At 57.2% G+C, this 17,726-nt stretch overlaps 2 protein-coding genes across 7 annotated transcripts in view; one reads left to right on the top strand and one right to left on the bottom strand.

Moving 5' to 3' along the window:
- INPPL1 (inositol polyphosphate phosphatase like 1) overlaps positions 1-12,846 on the top strand; it is a 15,246-nt gene extending 2,400 nt beyond the window's left edge. For 3 of the 6 annotated variants that reach the window (XM_019625655.1, XM_019625654.1, XM_019625653.1), the window contains exons 3-28: positions 2,025-2,088; positions 2,180-2,330; positions 2,563-2,683; positions 2,930-3,070; positions 3,302-3,395; positions 3,488-3,577; positions 3,739-3,837; positions 3,935-4,085; positions 4,173-4,279; positions 4,618-4,720; positions 4,807-5,003; positions 5,317-5,434; positions 6,029-6,125; positions 6,407-6,545; positions 6,647-6,746; positions 6,826-6,914; positions 7,136-7,217; positions 7,349-7,438; positions 7,979-8,092; positions 8,229-8,317; positions 8,789-8,876; positions 8,969-9,124; positions 9,372-9,450; positions 9,547-9,687; positions 10,820-11,492; positions 12,000-12,810. In XM_019625655.1, the coding sequence (XP_019481200.1) occupies positions 2,025-2,088; positions 2,180-2,330; positions 2,563-2,683; positions 2,930-3,070; positions 3,302-3,395; positions 3,488-3,577; positions 3,739-3,837; positions 3,935-4,085; positions 4,173-4,279; positions 4,618-4,720; positions 4,807-5,003; positions 5,317-5,434; positions 6,029-6,125; positions 6,407-6,545; positions 6,647-6,746; positions 6,826-6,914; positions 7,136-7,217; positions 7,349-7,438; positions 7,979-8,092; positions 8,229-8,317; positions 8,789-8,876; positions 8,969-9,124; positions 9,372-9,450; positions 9,547-9,687; positions 10,820-11,492; positions 12,000-12,254 (3,628 nt within the window). In that variant the 3' untranslated portion in view covers positions 12,255-12,810. Of the gene's footprint in view, positions 1-2,024; positions 2,089-2,179; positions 2,341-2,562; positions 2,684-2,929; positions 3,071-3,301; positions 3,396-3,487; positions 3,578-3,738; positions 3,838-3,934; positions 4,086-4,172; positions 4,280-4,617; positions 4,721-4,806; positions 5,004-5,316; positions 5,435-6,028; positions 6,126-6,406; positions 6,546-6,646; positions 6,747-6,825; positions 6,915-7,135; positions 7,218-7,348; positions 7,439-7,978; positions 8,093-8,228; positions 8,318-8,788; positions 8,877-8,968; positions 9,125-9,371; positions 9,451-9,546; positions 9,688-10,819; positions 11,531-11,760; positions 11,895-11,999 lie in introns of all 6 variants that reach the window. The other 3 variants (XM_019625656.1, XM_019625659.1, XM_019625657.1) reach the window with 3 other exon arrangements.
- A 360-nt stretch (positions 12,847-13,206) lies between these two features.
- Positions 13,207-17,477, bottom strand: PHOX2A (paired like homeobox 2A). Its single transcript, XM_019625593.1, has 3 exons — positions 17,089-17,477; positions 14,844-15,031; positions 13,207-13,938 (listed from the first exon to the last, which is right to left on the bottom strand). The coding sequence occupies exons 1-3, from the start codon at positions 17,303-17,305 to the stop codon at positions 13,489-13,491; spliced, it is 855 nt and encodes a 284-aa protein (XP_019481138.1). The 5' UTR covers positions 17,306-17,477; the 3' UTR covers positions 13,207-13,488.
- Between the last annotated feature and the right edge of the window lie 249 nt (positions 17,478-17,726).

The following is a 17,726-nucleotide window of genomic DNA, read 5'->3' as shown; positions in this document are numbered from 1 at the left end:
ATGTAAATATCTTTTTGTTTTCCGATGGTCTTAGGCGACCCCTGTGAAAGGGTCGTTCGACCCCCAAAGGGGTCGCGACCCACAGGTTGAGAACCCCTGGTTTAGATCTAGTTATGTTTCTCAGCCTCATGAGACTACCAAACCCCCTATTCCTCTGTTCCTTCCCCCTCTGTTCTCTTTACATCTTGTGGGTGCATTGGCGATCAATTGGGGTTGATTTTACCTCTCAGGGGACATTTGGCAATGTCTAGAGGCACTTTTGGTTGTCACAACTGGGATGGTGCTACTGGCATCTAGTGGGTAGAAGCTAGAGATGCTGCTAAACATCCTACAAGCACAGGACAGTCCCTCATAACAAAGGATTTTAGGGGCCAAAACACTCGTAGTGCTGAGGTTAAGAAACCCTGACCTAGGCAGTGGACCTAAAGAGAAAGAGGCACTCTAAGTCTCAGCGTACTCTGGGGCTCAGCAGGGAAGACTAAAGAGGGACAGCCTAGGCAGATGAATATCCTAGAGCCCTGCCTCCTAGTCCCCTCTAAGGCATTATCCCCTAATTAGGGAGGGGAGGGAGGCAGGTGCTGGGTCAGCTGTTGAGTGGGAGGGGAACAGCTGGGCCTGTGTCTGGCTGAGGAAAGTTATTGTCCCAGGAGGGGAGACTCCTGGCTCCATTTCCAGGAGAGGAAATGGGTGGGGTGAGGGTCTGTGGCCGGGGTACTTGAGCTTTGCCAGCTGACTCTGGCTACTCCATGCATCTCCGGGGCTTGGGGGTGAAACACATTTGCTTACCTGTATACACATCCACATGTATATGGGTAACATTCAGGACACATTCCTGCCCCAACAGGTGCAGGCAATCTGACCAGCAGGCCAGGTTATAGGCCCTGGCATCTGCCCTGGCTTTAAATCCCAGCTCTGCCTTTTACTTGCTTTGTGACCTTAGATTACTTTTCCTCTGTGAGCCTCAGTTTCCTTTTCTGGAGAATGGGGATAATATCTGCCTCAAAAAGTGAAGATTAAATGAGATCATGTCTGTAGGGTGCTGAGTACCTGGCCTGTCACAGAGACAGGGCTCAGTTAATGGGATGCTATTATTGTTATAAACATAGGTCCACAGTCCACAAACCAACACACCCATTCACACAGAGACACCTGCATGGCTTGTGTTTGTTTGGCAGCCAAGAAAGGGCTTACTTGAGGGAAGGGAATGGCCTGTGGCCAAGGTATAGGGTCTTCTCAAACAGGCATTTGGTCTTCTCTTGGGGCCAACACCCATTCCTGTCCAATATACACAGGACCGGGTGACTCCCTTGGGCAAGACTACTCTGAAGTGTGGCTGCAGAGGGAGTCTTCCAGCCCCACAGAGTATGGTCTGTGCCACCCAGGCCTGGTTCAGCTGTCACCTGCTCAGCTGTTGCTGCCATCTGTCAACACTCCTCTTGCCCCTCCTCAGTTTGGGGCTCCTAGAAGCCTAGTCTCCTCTAGGGGGCCCCTTGGATCATCCCAGTTTCCTGGTGTCTAGGGGAAGGGAGAGAAATCCCTAGGGTAATACCCCTACACTCCAAAACTGCCCCAGACACACCGAACTTCAGCAGAGTTAGACACCAACGTAAACACAGACAGCAGGCACACGTGTGTTAGCACATCGCCCATGCATGTAAACAGCAGTTACCCAGGCTTCTGAGGACTCTTACTTGGCGGGGGACCCAGACTGGTACCATTGCCCAGAGGGGCTGTTTAGACAGCTGTGGAGGCCACAAAAGAGCTGCCTGTTGCTTTTCAGGCCCTGCAGTGGGTGTGGAGACTGTGTAGGTCTTGGGTGGGGGATGGGGTTCTGCTTGTTGGTGACAGTAGCAGGATAGATGTGGACAGGTCCCATCATTTACCTTGTGCAGCCTGGGAAAATGGTTTTAGGGAAACCAAAATGAAAGGGCTGAGGTCTGAGCACAGTGGCAGGAGGAGAGGGCGCATTGGGGCTTAAACCCCAGCCTTGGGGTAACAGATTCTGACCCCTGCCTTGCCATCAGGTATCAGAAGCATGTGCACACATATCGAATTTTACCTGATGGAGAAGACTTCCTGGCTGTGCAGGTAGGAGTTTGGACCCTGACTCTTGACCTTAATTCTAGCCTATGGCTTGGGATTGGCTGGCTAACCGTTCTCCTACCCTTGCTGGCTGCAGACCTCGCAAGGCGTGCCTGTGCGCTGCTTCCAGACCCTGGGGGAGCTCATCGGCCTGTACGCCCAGCCCAACCAGGGCCTCGTGTGTGCCCTGCTGCTGCCTGTGGAGAGGGAGCGAGAGCCAGACCCCTCGGACGACCGTGATGCCTCAGGTGCCACCCGGTGTGCAGTGTGCAAATGTCTGACCTGCTCAGTGCTCAGACACTACCTGCTTCTTCCCATCCCATCTTCTCAACCCACTTCCCCTAAAGCCCCCTACCCCTAACCATGATGCCAGGGCCCTTTACCCCCTTTCCATGGATGTTTCTGACCACCATGGCACTCCCCCATACTTCACTGAGGGCAGGAGGCCCAGAAAGATGCCCCACTGACCCCTGTCCACAGATGGGGAGGATGAGAAGCCCCCGCTGCCCCCGCGCTCTGGCTCCACCAGCATTTCTGCCCCTGTGGGGCCCAGCAGCCCCCCGCCAGCCCCTGAGACCCCCACAACTCCAGCTGCTGAGAGGTAAGACCTCAACACCCTCCACTAAGCAGGAAGTCCCTTTCTCCTTCGAGAACTGTGTCCTCATCAAAGGTGGAGAGACCTAAGCCCTGGCCCCACTCTCAGGGACTCCCATCCCATCTCAGCCCGAGACAGACACCCTGATCCATGGCACTTTTGATTGTCACCAGTATCATTTCTAGGGCTAGGGTAGGGGTGCTTGGACAGGGTCAGCAGGACCTCCACTGACTTCTTAACCCCTCCTTGAAGTGCTCCCAATGGGCTGAGCACTGTCTCGCATGAGTACCTGAAGGGCAGCTACGGGCTGGACCTGGAGGCTGTTCGGAGCGGAGCCAGCAATCTGCCCCACCTCACCCGCACCCTTGCCACCTCATGCCGGAGGCTGCACAGGTACCTGGGATGCCCAACACTGTGCGCTGCCCACTTACCTCCTACCTGTTCTCACCTATTCCCCCTGCTGCACAAATGCCCTGACCTCTGACCTCTAGCCCTGAACAGGGATCCAGTCATTGCCTCCTGACTTTTCTTACCTGAACCCTTGTATCCTTGTGGTAGAGGCTGCAGCCCTCCCTTCCCTGTATTTGGATTGGGGTGGGGAGTTCTGACTTGTGTCTCTCCTAGTGAGGTGGACAAGGTCCTATCAGGCCTGGAGATCCTGTCCAAGGTGTTTGACCAGCAGAGCTCACCCATGGTGACCCGCCTTTTGCAGCAACAGGTGGGATTGTGGGGAGACCTCTGGGGAATGCGTTCATGTTCTGAGGCTTGGTGGGTGGCCTCATGTACAAGCCTCATTCTTTCTCCCTGCAGAACCCACCACAGACTGGGGAGCAGGAACTAGAGAGCCTGGTGCTGAAGCTATCAGTGTTAAAGGACTTCTTGTCAGGCATCCAGAAGAAGGTAGCCTGACTCCTGACCTCTGACCTACCAGTCCCTGACCACTGGCATTGGCCTAGCTGATCTCAACCCTGAATCTACAGTTTAGCATTGACCTGTAACCTCAACTGTGCCTCTCCTGGCCCCAGCCCTCTGACCTTATCCCCTGACCTTGCCCCCTCTAGGCCCTGAAGGCCCTACAGGATATGAGTTCCACAGCCCCCCCGGCTCCGTTGCAGCCATCCACTCGTAAGGCCAAGACCATCCCTGTGCAGGCCTTTGAGGTACATGGCAGGGGGTGCCAGGTGGGGCCTCATGGGGTGAAGGGGGTGCTGCCTGCCCCAAGGTCTTTTTAGCACCTCCTTACTTCCTGGCCTGCAGGTAAAGCTGGATGTGACCCTGGGTGACCTGACCAAGATTGGGAAATCACAAAAGTTCACGCTGAGCGTGGATGTGGAGGGTGGGCGGCTGGTGTTGCTGCGGAGACAGCGGGACTCGCAGGAGGACTGGACAACCTTCACGCATGACCGCAGTGAGCCAGGGCCTGACCTGGGAGGGTGGACAGGACAGCCCCGGATCTTGGAGCACAGGCCAATGTGACCCATCCTCCATCCCCTAGTTCGCCAGCTCATTAAGTCCCAGCGTGTCCAAAATAAGCTGGGCGTTGTATTTGAGAAGGAGAAGGACCGGACACAGCGCAAGGACTTCATCTTTGTCAGTGCCCGGGTGAGCAGCAGGTTGGGCCAGGCCACTGGGGGCCATAGGGGTTCCCATGGGACGGGAAGAGGGAACAAATGATACAAGCATGTCATCATTCCTGGCAGGGGTGGGTCTGACAGGGCAGAGGGTATGTATACGGGGAGTGGGTGGCCTGAGGATGGATTCAAATGCTCATTCAATGAACATTTATTGAGTACCTGTTATATGCATGAGTAGTGGGTATATAGTGGCGAACCAGACAGGCATGACCCTCCCCTTATGGTACCTGTCACCTAGCAGGGTATCCCTGTGGAAGGGGGTTCCCTGGCTGCCTACCTGCCCCTCACTGGCTGCTGTCTCCCCAGAAGCGGGAGGCCTTCTGCCAGTTGCTGCAGCTCATGAAGAACAAGCACTCGAAGCAGGATGAGCCTGACATGATCTCTGTCTTCATAGGCACCTGGAACATGGGTCAGGCCCGGGGACAGGGGATGAGGTGGGAAGAGAAATGGCCCCAGGGCAGGGGCCTGACCACTCCCTATCCCCTCCACCTCCAGGAAGTGTGCCACCTCCGAAAAATGTGACATCTTGGTTCACATCGAAGGGTCTGGGGAAGACCCTGGATGAGGTCACAGTAACCATACCCCATGACATCTATGTTTTTGGGACCCAGGAGAACTCGGTGGGTGACCGAGAGTGGCTGGACCTGCTCCGTGGGGGCCTCAAGGAGCTCACAGATCTGGATTACCGCCCGGTGAGGGGGGTTATCTTGTCCAGTCCCCTCTCCTCACACACCACCCCCAAACTATTCTGCTTGACCGCATAGTGATCCTGGGGAACACAACTTGACTGGCTGACCCTCTCCATGAGTATATCCTTTAGGAGATCTAACATGTCCTTCATGCTCTGGGATGGTCTGTTTCTCTCTGGTCCCTCAGAAAAAAAGATAGCAGGCCTTCCTATCCTGTGCCTGCCAGAACAGTCTATAGTATGGGCTGGGACGGGAGTTGGTTGGTGTGGATAATGGCCCAGCTCAGGGCAGAGGTGACACTGCATCCTCTACCCAGATTGCTATGCAGTCACTGTGGAATATCAAGGTGGCTGTGCTGGTCAAGCCAGAGCACGAGAACCGCATCAGCCACGTCAGTACGTCCAGTGTGAAGACTGGCATTGCCAACACCCTGGGTGAGCAGATTGGGCAGGGTCTGTCTATCCACACCTGCTTCCTCCAGCTTAGGATCTCCCCATTTTTGGTGGTCTTAACTTTTTCATATATAGAACTCTTTGAACTTTATAAAGCATGTTCATAGTCTAAATCTCTTCCTGCCCCATCAGGAAGGCAGGGCAAGATAATTATCTCCATTTCATAGATCATAAAACTCAGGCCCAGAGTGGTTGAGTGACCTGCCTGAGGTCACACAGCTAGTATGTGGTAGAGCCTGGTATAGTGCCTAGGTCTATTGGTTGCAGTCCAGTGCTCCCCCAGGGTAGATTCTGCCCAGAATCTGTAGGTCCTTGCAGCTTCACCCTTGGGATCCTCTGTGATCTCCATGGGCTCTGCTCACATATGCAGACAAACTCAGGCCATCCAGATGGACTGTATGTGCCCTATGTGGACCCCCAGGGAAGGTGTGGGTGTGTGTTCAGGGGCCTATCAGCCTCCTAGCATGGGATGGGGTGGGTTAGGAAGATCTTCCCACTACTGCTTCGAGGGGCAGAGGAGAGAGCTGGGAGCCAGCCGAGGGTGACTTGGGCCTTCCTCTCTTGTTGCCCTGACAGGAAACAAGGGGGCTGTGGGTGTCTCCTTCATGTTCAATGGCACTTCATTTGGCTTTGTGAATTGCCACCTCACCTCGGGAAATGAGAAGACTGCCCGGTGAGGGAGTGCCTACCCAAATAGTCTCTTTATCCTCATGCCCTATTTGCCTGAGACCTATCCCCCTCCCATATCCCAGTCCATGACCCGCCTATATCCCCATCCCCAGAGATCCCCTTCTGCCTTATTCCAATTCAAGACCCTTCTGTCTGTCCCTGACCTTGATCTTCCTCCGTCCCTAGGGATCCTGATCCCTATGCCATCCCTGATTCTAGAGACTTCTTACCTTTCTTCCTGTCCTTGAGTCCTGACCCTGGGACCTCCCCCTATCCCCACCATAGGCGGAACCAGAACTACCTGGACATTCTGCGGCTGCTCTCTCTGGGCGACCGGCAGCTCAGTGCCTTCGACATCTCTCTGCGTTTCACTCACCTCTTCTGGTTTGGCGACCTCAACTACCGCCTGGATATGGATATCCAGGTGTGAGCAGGGCCGGGCGGGTAGCTGGTAGGATGGCTGGGCAGAGGGGGTCAGAGGCTCTCACCGAGGGAAAGTCTCCAGCCTTTGTGTCCCCACCCTAGGAGATCCTGAACTACATCAGCAGGAAGGAGTTTGAGCCCTTGCTCAGAGTGGACCAGCTCAACTTGGAGCGGGAAAAGCACAAGGTCTTCCTTCGATTCAGTGAGTGTGGGCCCAGTAGGAGGTCTCTGAGGGCCAGAGGTCTGTGGTATTCCTGAGCCCTGTCCCCTGCCTCCCCTAGGTGAGGAGGAGATCTCCTTCCCGCCCACTTACCGCTACGAGCGGGGTTCCCGGGACACATATGCCTGGCACAAGCAGAAGCCAACTGGGGTGAGTAGGAACAGGGTGGGCCTTGTTCCCCCACCCAGGGCTGCAGTGAATCAAGAGTGTATGTGGGGGTCAAGGGTGTGGGCCTCTGCAGTTAGCACTCTAGCATCTATGACCCCTCTGAGGCCATAGGTGTGGGGCCTCATCAGCTCTGGGGGTGTGGGGGGCTCACAATAAGCAAACCCCAGCTCCTAGCCCTGACCACGCTGCCATCCCTGCCCTAGGTCCGGACCAATGTGCCTTCATGGTGTGACCGGATTCTCTGGAAATCCTATCCCGAGACCCACATCATCTGCAACTCCTATGGTCAGAGCCTCCCTGACAGGGTGATGGGCGATCCTGGGTGGTCACTGTCCTGACTCTGCCCCAACTTTGGGAAGTGAGAGCAGAGAGTAAAGAGCTTTCCCCTAACCCCCTATTCCTGTCCCCCTCCCAAGGTTGTACCGATGATATTGTCACCAGCGACCACTCCCCCGTGTTTGGGACATTTGAGGTTGGAGTTACCTCTCAGTTCATCTCCAAGAAAGGTGACTATTCTGGATGTGCTTGTGGGTATGGCACACATCTGGTGGGCACAGGTGGAAGCCTGGGATGTGCATTGTTTGAATATGTGTGTATGTGTGTGTGTGTGTATGTGTGTGTACATACATGTACATGCAGGGATGTTTCTGAATATGATGTATGAGGGTATCTGTGTGCCTGGGTCATCATGACCATGAGTATGTGTGTATATGTGTGAATGTAAACATGTATGTGTGTCTGCCTGGGGCCACATGTGTGCCCCTGAGTGTGCCTGGTGGTATGGTGGATTATTGGCGGGTAATCCCTGAGGCATTCTCCTGCCCGGCCCCCTCTTAGATGGCCTCTCATCCTTGGATTGTCTGTCTGCCCTGATCCAGGGTCTGAGCTTTGGGGTCTTCCTGTTAGTTTCTTGGCACTGAGGAGGACCCTCCTGGCCTTCCCTTCTGCTCTGCCAGGGCCCCTAATTTCCTGTCCCAGTTTCTCTATCCTGTTCCTCCTGTCGCCCTCTCAGCGCTCCTGTCTGCCTTCTTCCCCCTGCCCCTCAGGGCTCTCAAAGACTTCAGACCAGGCCTACATTGAATTTGAGAGCATTGAGGCCATTGTGAAGACTGCCAGCCGCACCAAGTTCTTCATTGAGTTCTACTCCACCTGCCTGGAGGGTCAGAGAGGGCCCAGGGCTGGAGTGGGTCAAGGGGGTTGGGAGGCCAGAAGTGCCCAGAGCAGTCAGCCCCCTAGTTAGGGGGAAGAGTAGCCAGGAGGTGGCACTCAGTTGTGTGTCCCCTACCCCCACCCCAGAGTACAAGAAGAGCTTCGAGAATGATGCCCAGAGCAGTGACAACATCAACTTCCTCAAAGTGCAGTGGTCCTCACGCCAGCTGCCCACGGTGAGGTTGCAGGCAGGGCCTGGGCTTGGGGTGAGGGCACAGAGAGAGGTGTGTGGCAGAGTGAATTCGGGGGCTTGCCTGGGACGTCAGGCAGAGCCAGCAGGGTGCACGCCTGTGTGTGCATGTGGTCGGGTAGGGGGTGGGCACGAGTGAGGGTGAGGGTGTTTGCTTTATTTGGGAGGTGTGGAACCAAATTACAGTTTGTTCATTCATTCAATACATACTTTTTGAGCCTTTCTTAAATGTCAAGTCCTGTGTTGGCCCTTGAGGATGCAGAAAATTAATTAGTTACAGTGCTATTAAGTGCTTTGAAAGGCCCATGTGGGGCTGTGTCTTCTACGTTAAGGATTTAGGACCTTTTCTTAAGAGTTGAGTGGGAGTGAACATGCCTGAGTCTGAGGGTGGGGTGAGTGGAGTCGGGCAGGAGGGGGGGGGGGGCTTTGTTCCTTACTAGGTCTCTTCTCTCCCCAGCTCAAGCCGATTCTTGCTGACATCGAGTACTTGCAGGACCAGCACCTCCTTCTCACAGTCAAGTCCATGGATGGCTACGAATCCTACGGTAAGGGGTGAGGGATGCCAAGGGGCATAGGAGGCCAGGTAGGGTCCTAGAAAGGTTTGGCAGTCTGCTGGTCTGCTCCTTCTGCTCTTCAGGGGAGTGCGTCGTGGCGCTCAAGTCTATGATCGGCAGCACAGCCCAGCAGTTCCTGACCTTCCTGTCCCACCGTGGCGAGGAGACAGGCAACATCCGTGGCTCCATGAAGGTGCGGGTGCCCACAGAGCGCCTGGGCACCCGTGAACGGCTCTACGGTGGGGGCTCCATTGGGAGGGGTGTAGGGCATGAGATGGGGTGGTGTGGGCAGATCTAGGAGGTGAGGACTGGGAGTGGGGGGAGGGCATGTTGGAATTCCTGGAAGACAGTATTTGGAGGTTCTGCAGCCCTGGCTGGCAATGGGCCTACCCTGAGAAGTAGCTGGGAAGGGGTTAGAAGGTCAGTGGGTGTCTGGGATCCAGGACTTCAGGTCCCCTCTGAGTCTCCTTTCTCTCCCTCCTCCAGAGTGGATCAGCATTGATAAGGATGAAGCAGGAGCAAAGAGCAAAGCCCCTTCTGTGTCCCGAGGCAGCCAGGAGCCCAGGTGAGCTGGGGCTGTGTTTGGTGTCATGTAAAGGGGTACCCGGGGGCTTTTGGTTAGCCCCCACTTCATCTTCCCTGCTGTGCGCACCCCTGGCAGGTCAGGGAGCCGCAAGCCAGCCCCCACAGAGGCCTCCTGCCCACTGTCCAAGTTAATTGAAGAACCAGAGAAACCACCGCCAACTGGGAGGCCCCCAGCCCCACCTCGAGCAGCTCCCCGGGAAGAGCCCTTGACACCCAGGTGAGAGAAGAACCTGTCATTCACCTCCCCCCACACACACTTTATCCATTGCAGTGCCAGCCTGTGGTGCTTCTGCTGCTTGGGTGCTGTGCCGCCCCAGGGCAGGAGGTGCCGGAGCCCTACGCCTGTGGCCACTCTGGCTAGCCAGGCCTCCCTTAGGTGTGGCTCTCTGAGTCAAAGGGAGCACAGTCAGTCTTTCCTCTCAATTCTGCCTTAAAAAATAGAATTAGAAATTGTTTCTGCAACAGCTCCCTCTGCGTAAACAGCTTGAGCCTTCTGTGTGGAGAAGGCACATGCTTCAACTTGGGATTTCTCTTGGCCTGTTCTGTGGAGCACTGTCCTACAAGATAGAAATGGGTTTGTGATCAAATGAGTTTGGGAAATGGTTTTTGCTAGATTCTTTTCTTAGATATTCCCAATGCATATTAGCATTAGCAAAAGCTCTAAGCATGTGGACAGGAAGGAAATCCTTTTTCAACTCTGTTGAATAGTTTCCCAAACTTAATAGGCCAGGAAACTTCTTTTCCACACAATAACTATTAATATCCTGGGGAACTAGTGTTCTGTGGATCATACTTTGGGAAAGGAAGGCTTGCTTTCTAATTATATCCGATTGTTGCTTGAACTTAAATAAAAACTCCTAGGTCCAGTTTGGTGCTTTTTTCACTCATCTTCAGCTGTTATCAATCACCTTGGTTTATCACCAAACTTGCATAAAACTAACCTGAATTCCTGAGTAAGATTCCTCAGTAGACTGGCCCTTCAGATGCCTCTGGAGACTTTCCAAATTGGGCTGGTCATTCTCATCAAAGGCTTTTATTGCCCTGCCTTCTGGCACCTGTTTTCACCCTTTTACACTCAGGTTTCACAGTTACAAAGTCATAAAAGATCTGAATCTCAGCAAGTGAGGCAAGGAAGTTTAGGTGTTATCCATTCAACTACCCCATTCCACAATTTTAGAGATGAGGACACCAAGGGCCAGAGAGGGAAAGTGATGTGCTCAAGATAATATGCAAGTCTAGGACGGGGGCCCACGTCTCCCGGCTCCAAATCTGGTTTTCCTTCCACTGCACCTGCTATCTTCAATTTGGGTTCCTGGGTCCTGACTTAATTATCCTGCTCCCTTACCCAGGTTGAAGCCAGAGGGGGCTCCAGAGCCGGAAGGGGTAGTGGTCCCCCCACTCAAGAACAGCTTCAATAACCCTGCCTACTACGTCCTTGAAGGGGTCCCACACCAGCTGCTGCCCCCAGAGCCACCCTCGCCTGCCAGGGCTCTTGGCCCGCCTGCCACCAAGAACAAGGTGGCCATCACAGTGCCTGCTCCACAGCTTGGGCGCCATCGGCCTCCCCGTGTGGGAGAGGGGAGCTCATCAGATGAGGAATCTGGAGGCACACTGCCCCCTCCAGACTTCCCACCCCCACCACTGCCGGACTCGGCCATCTTCCTGCCCCCCAGCCTGGATCCTTTGCCAGGGCCAGTGGTGCGGGGACGCGGTGGGGGTGAGGCCCGTGGCCCACCACCTCCCAAGGCCCATCCAAGACCCCCACTTCCCCCAGGTCCCTCACCCTCCAGCACTTTCCTGGGGGAGGTAGCCAGTGGGGATGATCGCTCCTGCTCGGTACTGCAGATGGCCAAGACACTGAGTGAGGTGGACTACGCTCCGGCTGGGCCTGGCCGCTCAGTGCTCCTGCCAGGCCCGCTGGAGTTGCAGCCACCTCGGGGACTGCCCTCCGACTATGGCCGGCCTCTCAGCTTCCCTCCACCTCGCATCCGAGAAAGCATTCAGGAGGACCTGGCAGAGGAGGTGTGTGGACCAGGGGTGGCTGGCTGTGTGTACCTGAGGTGTGTGCTTGCCCATGAACTGTGATAATCTTTTACTCCACCATTCAACATTTAGTGGTCACCCCTCTACCCTGAGCTGGGCACTGGGGAGTTGGGCGACATATGATATAGCCCCAGGCCTTGCTTCCCTCCCCCTACCTCCAGAGCACGTGGCAGAATGTGGCTGTTTTGGGTGCTTCTGTGTGTGTGGGCACCCTCAGTGCTTCCCCTGACATGCCCTATTCCCTTAGGCTCCGTGCCCGCAGGGCGGGCGGGCCAGCGGGCTGGGCGAGGCGGGCATGGGCGCCTGGCTGCGGGCCATCGGCTTGGAGCGCTATGAGCAGGGCCTGGTGCACAATGGCTGGGACGACCTGGAGTTTCTCAGGTGGGGGCGGGGCTGGAGGCGGGTGGGGTGGATCTGGCCCCGGGGGCGGAGCTACGGGCCCTCGGGAGCACCTCACCCATCTCCCAGACTCTCTTACCCTTACAGCGACATCACCGAGGAGGACCTGGAGGAGGCTGGGGTGCAGGACCCAGCTCACAAGCGCCTGCTTCTGGACACCCTGCAGCTCAGCAAGTGATAGTGGTGGCACTGCGAAGCTGCAAACCTAGAGCTCCTCCCGCCCCCCACGAAGACCCAGCCCTGCCGCGGGAGTTGAAAAGTTATGAGGGGCGTGGCAGTACCTCTCTGCGTATTTATTGGGGATCTGCGCTCCCCACTGCCCAATCATTTGGAATGCCCTAATTAGGACATCCTGCCCCTCACCTTTTGGTCGGGGCGCCAGAGATCAGTTGCCGTGGTTACCAAGGACCTCGGTTATTCTGGTGCTGTCCTCCCTTTCTGGACTCCTCCTCCCAGCCCCAGGGGTGCCCGAGGGATCCATTTGGGTACGTCTTGGGCCCCCACTTTCATCGCTGTTTCCTCCAGCGTGAATTACAGGTGGAGGGGCGCAGCTAGGATCTCTCCCCAACCCTCACTCTGGGGTGACCATCCGGAAATGAAGGAACAGCCCGAGGACCGGGCTGGGGTTTATTTAAACTTTGTGTGGGTTTAGGGAGGGTGGGCACTTTGATATTATTGGGGCCTGTAGGGGATGGGGGAGGATTTCTGCCATAAAGTGCCAGTTTGCTTAGGTCTCGCTGTCTCCTGGTCTGTACCACCCTATGTGGGGATGCGTGGGTCCTTGCTGGTCCTGGTAGCGTGGGGGACTGGGCCCTTGAGGCAGCCTATCCCCAACCTGGGTACTCAGAGGGGTTGCCAACATGATGTCTTCAATAAATTAAGTTTTATTTGGATTGAGCAAAACTCACCTCAATAAATTACAAGTTTTAGAAAGGAAAAGAACAACAAAAAAAATCAAGAGGAAACCCCTCTGTCCCATTGTCCTGGCAGCCCCTTCACTCCTCTAAGGGGCCTACCCTCTGCGCCAGACCTGTTGCGGATGGGAGGAAATGCGTGAGGGACAAAATAGGCGGTTTCTACCCTTCAGGCTGCTGATTATTCCTGTGACCACCGGCCTTTGCATGGGTGGGGTCAGTGTGGGTGGGCCCCAGGGGCGGGGCAGCTGGTTGGTCACCAAGATGAATGACCCAGCCTGCTGCAGAGCGAGGGGGGGAAGAGGCCGGCTGTTCCTCCTTGAGGACCCTCACGTTTGAGCACTGTGTTAGGGACAGGAGTTACTTGATCCCGGTTCCAAAGAAAGCCAAGCTAGAAGGGACTCGTCTCTCCTGGGACAGGGGGGAGGGGGGGTCCCGGTGAAAAGTACCCCACTCTGCTGGGTGGGGGGTAGGTGAGGATGAGAGTGGCCCCGACTTGGTCTCCAAAGCTGGGGAGGGCACACCTAGGGGTCAGACACGGTGGGAGGTGGGGACGGATGGGGACTTCCAGGCAGGTGGCCGGGATGGGGAGGGACTCTGTCAGGTCCTGGAGGAGCAGGGGCATCTCTGGGGGCAGGCCCGGAGCCTCCAGAGTCCGGCGGCTAGAAGAGATTGGTCTTCAGGGCGGGGCCGGGCTTCCGGTGGAAAGAGGACAGAACCCCCGAGAAGGGCCCGGGCCCGGGCTCTGCTGGCTGCCAGGCCTTAAGCAGCTCGGCCGCTCCCGCGCCGGGCCCGCCGCCCCCACCGCCCGCTACGCCGGCCCACAACGGGCCCTTGAGCGATTGTGGCCCCGGCCCGGGGCCAGGACCGGAACCCAGGGCGGCGGGCAGTGGGCTGGGGCTCAGGCGCGGGCTAGCCAGGCCGGGCGCGGGCGGCGGTGGCAGAGACGCGGTGCTGTCGGGCGTTGGGCTGCACGTGGACTCCTTGGAGTCGTCGTCCTCTGACGAGCAGCGCGCCTCGCCCTTTTTGGCGCCCGCTGCGCCCGCTGCACCCTTGGCGCTGGCCGCGCGCTCCTGTTTGCGGAACTTGGCCCGGCGGTTCTGGAACCAGACCTGCGGGGCACAGGGGCTGGTCACCTGGGGCCGCAAGGCGCGGGTGAGTCCTCGGTCCGGAAGGGGCTGGGTCAGGATATTCACCAGCCTTCCCAGCGTGGCCCCTCTCGGTCCTGCACCACTCAGCTCGTCTCTCCTCAATTTGCCCCGTCCTTCAGGTCCTTAGGGTTCTTCCCCTTGGGATCTGCTCACCCGCAGACCCCGCTGGAGGGGACACCTCCATCACTTTCCTCATCACCCAAGGCCCCGTCCCCCAAATTCCGTCCTAAAAGATTTCTGAGAGTACCCGCCTCGAGTGTCCCGCGGCGGTGTAGAGAGGCTTAGGGCGCTAGAAGAAACCTTTTGTCCAGGGTCTCCAGTAAGGCGGGCCAGTCCGACATCTGTACTCGGATTTGTAAGACAGACAACACAGTCCGCCCTGCCGCAGCTTTCCTCAGCCCTGCGCCTGCCCCAGGCTCAGAGGTTTCACAGCTGCAGAGCTGGGAGAGGGGACCCGGAGGAACTGACCCGCTTTCCTCCAGTCCTCCGCCTTTCTGGGCCCTGAGACCACCCAAGGCACCCCCTTTACCCATCAGCCTCCGTCCTGGCTTCCCAAGCACCACAGCATGCCCGTCCCTTCCAAGGGGGCTGAAGGGAAATCGTGGGGCTGAACAGTTCATTTCTCCCGATGGCCTCAGGTCTGCCAAGTCCTGTCCTCACCACTTCCCCAGGCTGCCCGTCTTCTCCTGCCCAGCTATCCCCAGCCTGTGTCCTGGCCCCTGACCTTCCCTAGCTTTCTTCCTGCAGGATGCACCTGCCCGCTGCCGAGTTAGGTCTCTGTCCCGCGGCCTCCCAGGTGTTGGGCACTACACCTCCTGCCCCCTCCGCGGGTACACTCCCGTACACACACGCGCGCTAACACGCACCTGTACGCGAGCCTCTGTGAGGTCGATCTTGAGCGCCAGTTCCTCCCTCGTGTAAATGTCGGGGTAGTGGGTCTCAGCGAAGACGCGCTCCAGCTCCTTGAGCTGCGCGCTCGTGAACGTGGTGCGAATGCGCCGCTGCTTGCGCTTCTCGTGCAGGCCCGACGGCTCCGGGAAGAATTTGTAGGGCACTATGGGTGTGCACGGGAGTGGCAATGAGGGTGGAGGCGTGAGGGAGCACGCTCGGCCCGCTCTGTCATGCCTCTGAGGGGAATCGCTCACAGTTGCCCCTGGCCTGGCTCCTCTGCTTCGTACTCTCTATAGCTCGCAGGAGCCGGCAGGGGTGAAGGCGGACAGGGCGCAGGGAGACCCAAAAGCAGCAGCGAGGGAACCAGAATCTGATCCTCCGGTCAAGGGCGCTGACCCGTCGTTGGCCCTCGCCGTGTTCCCTCCACCTCCAGCCAGTCCACTCGTCCCTCTGACACTCCCATTGGTGTGTCACTCCCTCAGTCGAACAGCCCGCTTGACTTCAGGTCCTGCCCTGTCCACCCTAGCCTTGCCTAGCTGTCAGGTCTCATCAGCATCGCTACTCTCCCCAGTAACCAGTCCTGGACCTCAGGTGGGCGACTGAGACTCCCCTGTCTGGGTCTACTTTCAATCCTGCCATGGGCTGTCTGCGGTACTGATCTGACTCCCCTCTGCCCTGCCATCAGAGTCTCTCTTTCCCTGGCCTCACTTCCTCAGCCTCTTCTCACATCCCATTCTCCTCCAGGTGTCTCCTCTGCGTCTCTCTCCATCTCTCTTCAACTTTCCCCTTCTGGACCATTCTCTTTGTCCAATGGGAAGGGTCCTTATTTCTCCCCAACTAGGTTCCTCCATCTTTTCTTTGCCCTTCTTCTTCCCAGGCACACCTCTCTGTGTCCCAGGTCCCCAGAAGCCTGCCGCAGCCCTCCCCGTCACTCTCTTCCCATCCCTGTTTCCCACCTAACCCATCCTAGTCCCCACTGCCCCAATTGAAAGTGTTTTTGACACTATCTCCCCATCCCCCTCTCCAACCCCTGTTTAGGTCTCCATATTTTTCCAAGGGTCCCCAATATCCTTCATCTTTGTCTTATCTCCCTAGTTCTCTATCTCCCCTAATCCTCATCTCCAACACTCCATTCCTATCCCCACCGTCCTCATGTTTCCAGTCTTCCTTGGTCCCCATTTCCCATACTTCCTGTCTCTATCACCTGGTTCGTATCTCCACCTCCCCAACCCTGGGTCCCAATTTCTCCCAGGGTCCCCAATCTTCCTATCTTTGCTCACATCTCTCTGTACCTATTCCTATCTCCCTCATCTCAGAACCTCATCTCTCTGGGAACAATCTCCTCATTTCCTTTCTCCATGTCCCCAGTCCCCATCCACATCTGGCCCAGAGTACCCGATCTCCCCATCCCTATTCCAGTTTCTGGCTCCATTTTTCTGGCTCTCACTTTTCCAAATCCAGGTCCTTATCTCACCATCCCTCCTCACCTCCACCCCCAGACCCCAATCTTCTACTTGGGTCCCAGTGGTCTTCCCAGCAAGGAAGGAAATAAGGAGATTGGGTGGGGCAACCTGGACTATTAATTCGAGGATAGGGATGGCTGAGAGGCTCCATGAGGCTGAGGGTTCAGAAGGAGCCTTGGATCAAGGGGCTTGACTCTAGCTGGGAGGGTCTCTAGGGGAAATGAAAGTGGCTTAGTGACCTGGAAACCCTTTGCTTCAAGTCACAGAACGGATTTCAGTAGTGCAAGAGGGTTTGGACACAGGTGGAATGGGTCCAAAATTGGGCAGGAGGGGCCTGTTACTGGGGCTCTAGGAAGGTTTCCATCTGGGAAGCTCAGCTGCTTGCGATTAAACTGAGCCTGGAGCCTCTTCCAAGGATACAGGGGATAGAGAGGTTCGGTGGTCAATCTTTGCAGGTGGGGAGGGGAGGGCCTGGTGAGGGGCCTGAGGCTGGACCAGCCATCTGATTCTTTGACCGGAAAAGCGCGGGATAGGGATGTGGCAGCGGGAAAGAGAAATGGGAAGGATGACAGGGTGGGGCTCAACTCTGCCTAGGGTAACTCTGTCTTACGAGGGGAATGGGGGTCCCGCGGGGCATTGTCTGGGCAGGGCAGGGATGGTGGTGGCTTGGGGGACAGTCTCAATCACTTGCCGAATAGGGAAGGGGCTAGGGGTTCTGCAGGATTTGGAGGGAGGGTAGGGCCGGGGCTGGGCTCACCTGCCGAGTAGGGTGCGGGCTGGTGGTCGCGTAGAGCGCCAAGCGCGCAGTTGGAGGAGCCGAGCGCGGGGCAGGGCGGCCCTGCCGCGGGGAAGGCAGGCCGTAGGGGGCTGTATTGGAAGCCGCCGGGCTGGCTGCAGGCGCCGAAGTCGCCGTAGGCGGACGCCTCCATGGCCGCCACGCACGAGTCGTACGAATTGAGGTAGGAGTAGTCCATCGGCCCGGGGGGCGAGGGCGGGGGCTGGGCCAAGCCGGGTCGGGGTCGAAGTCCCCGGCCGGGTGCGGGTCGAGATGGGAGTTCGAGCGCTAGGCGCCGAGGACCCAAGGCCGGCTCTGAGCGCCTGCTAGTCCGCCCGCCCCGTCGCGGCCGCGTTCCGCACGGGTGCGACGCAAGTGCAGCCAGGCTCGGCCCGCGCGCCTTTTAACGCGCAGGACTCCGCTGAGGGGGCGGGGCGGGGCGAGCTCCTCGGGGCGGGGCCTGGGCCACCCAGGCCCCGCCCCCATCCTTCCCCGACCCCTCCACCCCGAAGAGTCCTTGCCGCCTGCTGAGGGCTCCCGAGGTGCAGGGCGGGGCTTCACGGGACCCCATCCCTAGAGTCCCCATCCCATCTCAATCCAGACCAGACCTTTGGTCTCTA

The sequence above is a fragment of the Hipposideros armiger genome, unplaced genomic scaffold (genome assembly GCF_001890085.2).
Source record: "Hipposideros armiger isolate ML-2016 unplaced genomic scaffold, ASM189008v1 scaffold_635, whole genome shotgun sequence".
In the NCBI taxonomy this organism is placed as follows: domain Eukaryota; kingdom Metazoa; phylum Chordata; class Mammalia; order Chiroptera; family Hipposideridae; genus Hipposideros; species Hipposideros armiger.
Note: the sequence above shows the minus strand (reverse complement) of the source record. Positions and strands in the feature narration are given on the sequence as shown.

Bases quoted from the DNA above. Each gene is read 5' to 3' on its own strand.
- PHOX2A (XM_019625593.1), bottom strand. From the start codon at position 17,305: ATGGACTACTCCTACCTCAATTCGTACGACTCGTGCGTGGCGGCCATG. The intron at 15,032-17,088 runs GTGAGCCCAGCC...GCACACCCATAG, and splicing joins GCCCGCACCCTACTCGGCAG to TGCCCTACAAATTCTTCCCG. The intron at 13,939-14,843 runs GTGCGTGTTAGC...TGTGCCCCGCAG, and splicing joins TCACAGAGGCTCGCGTACAG to GTCTGGTTCCAGAACCGCCG.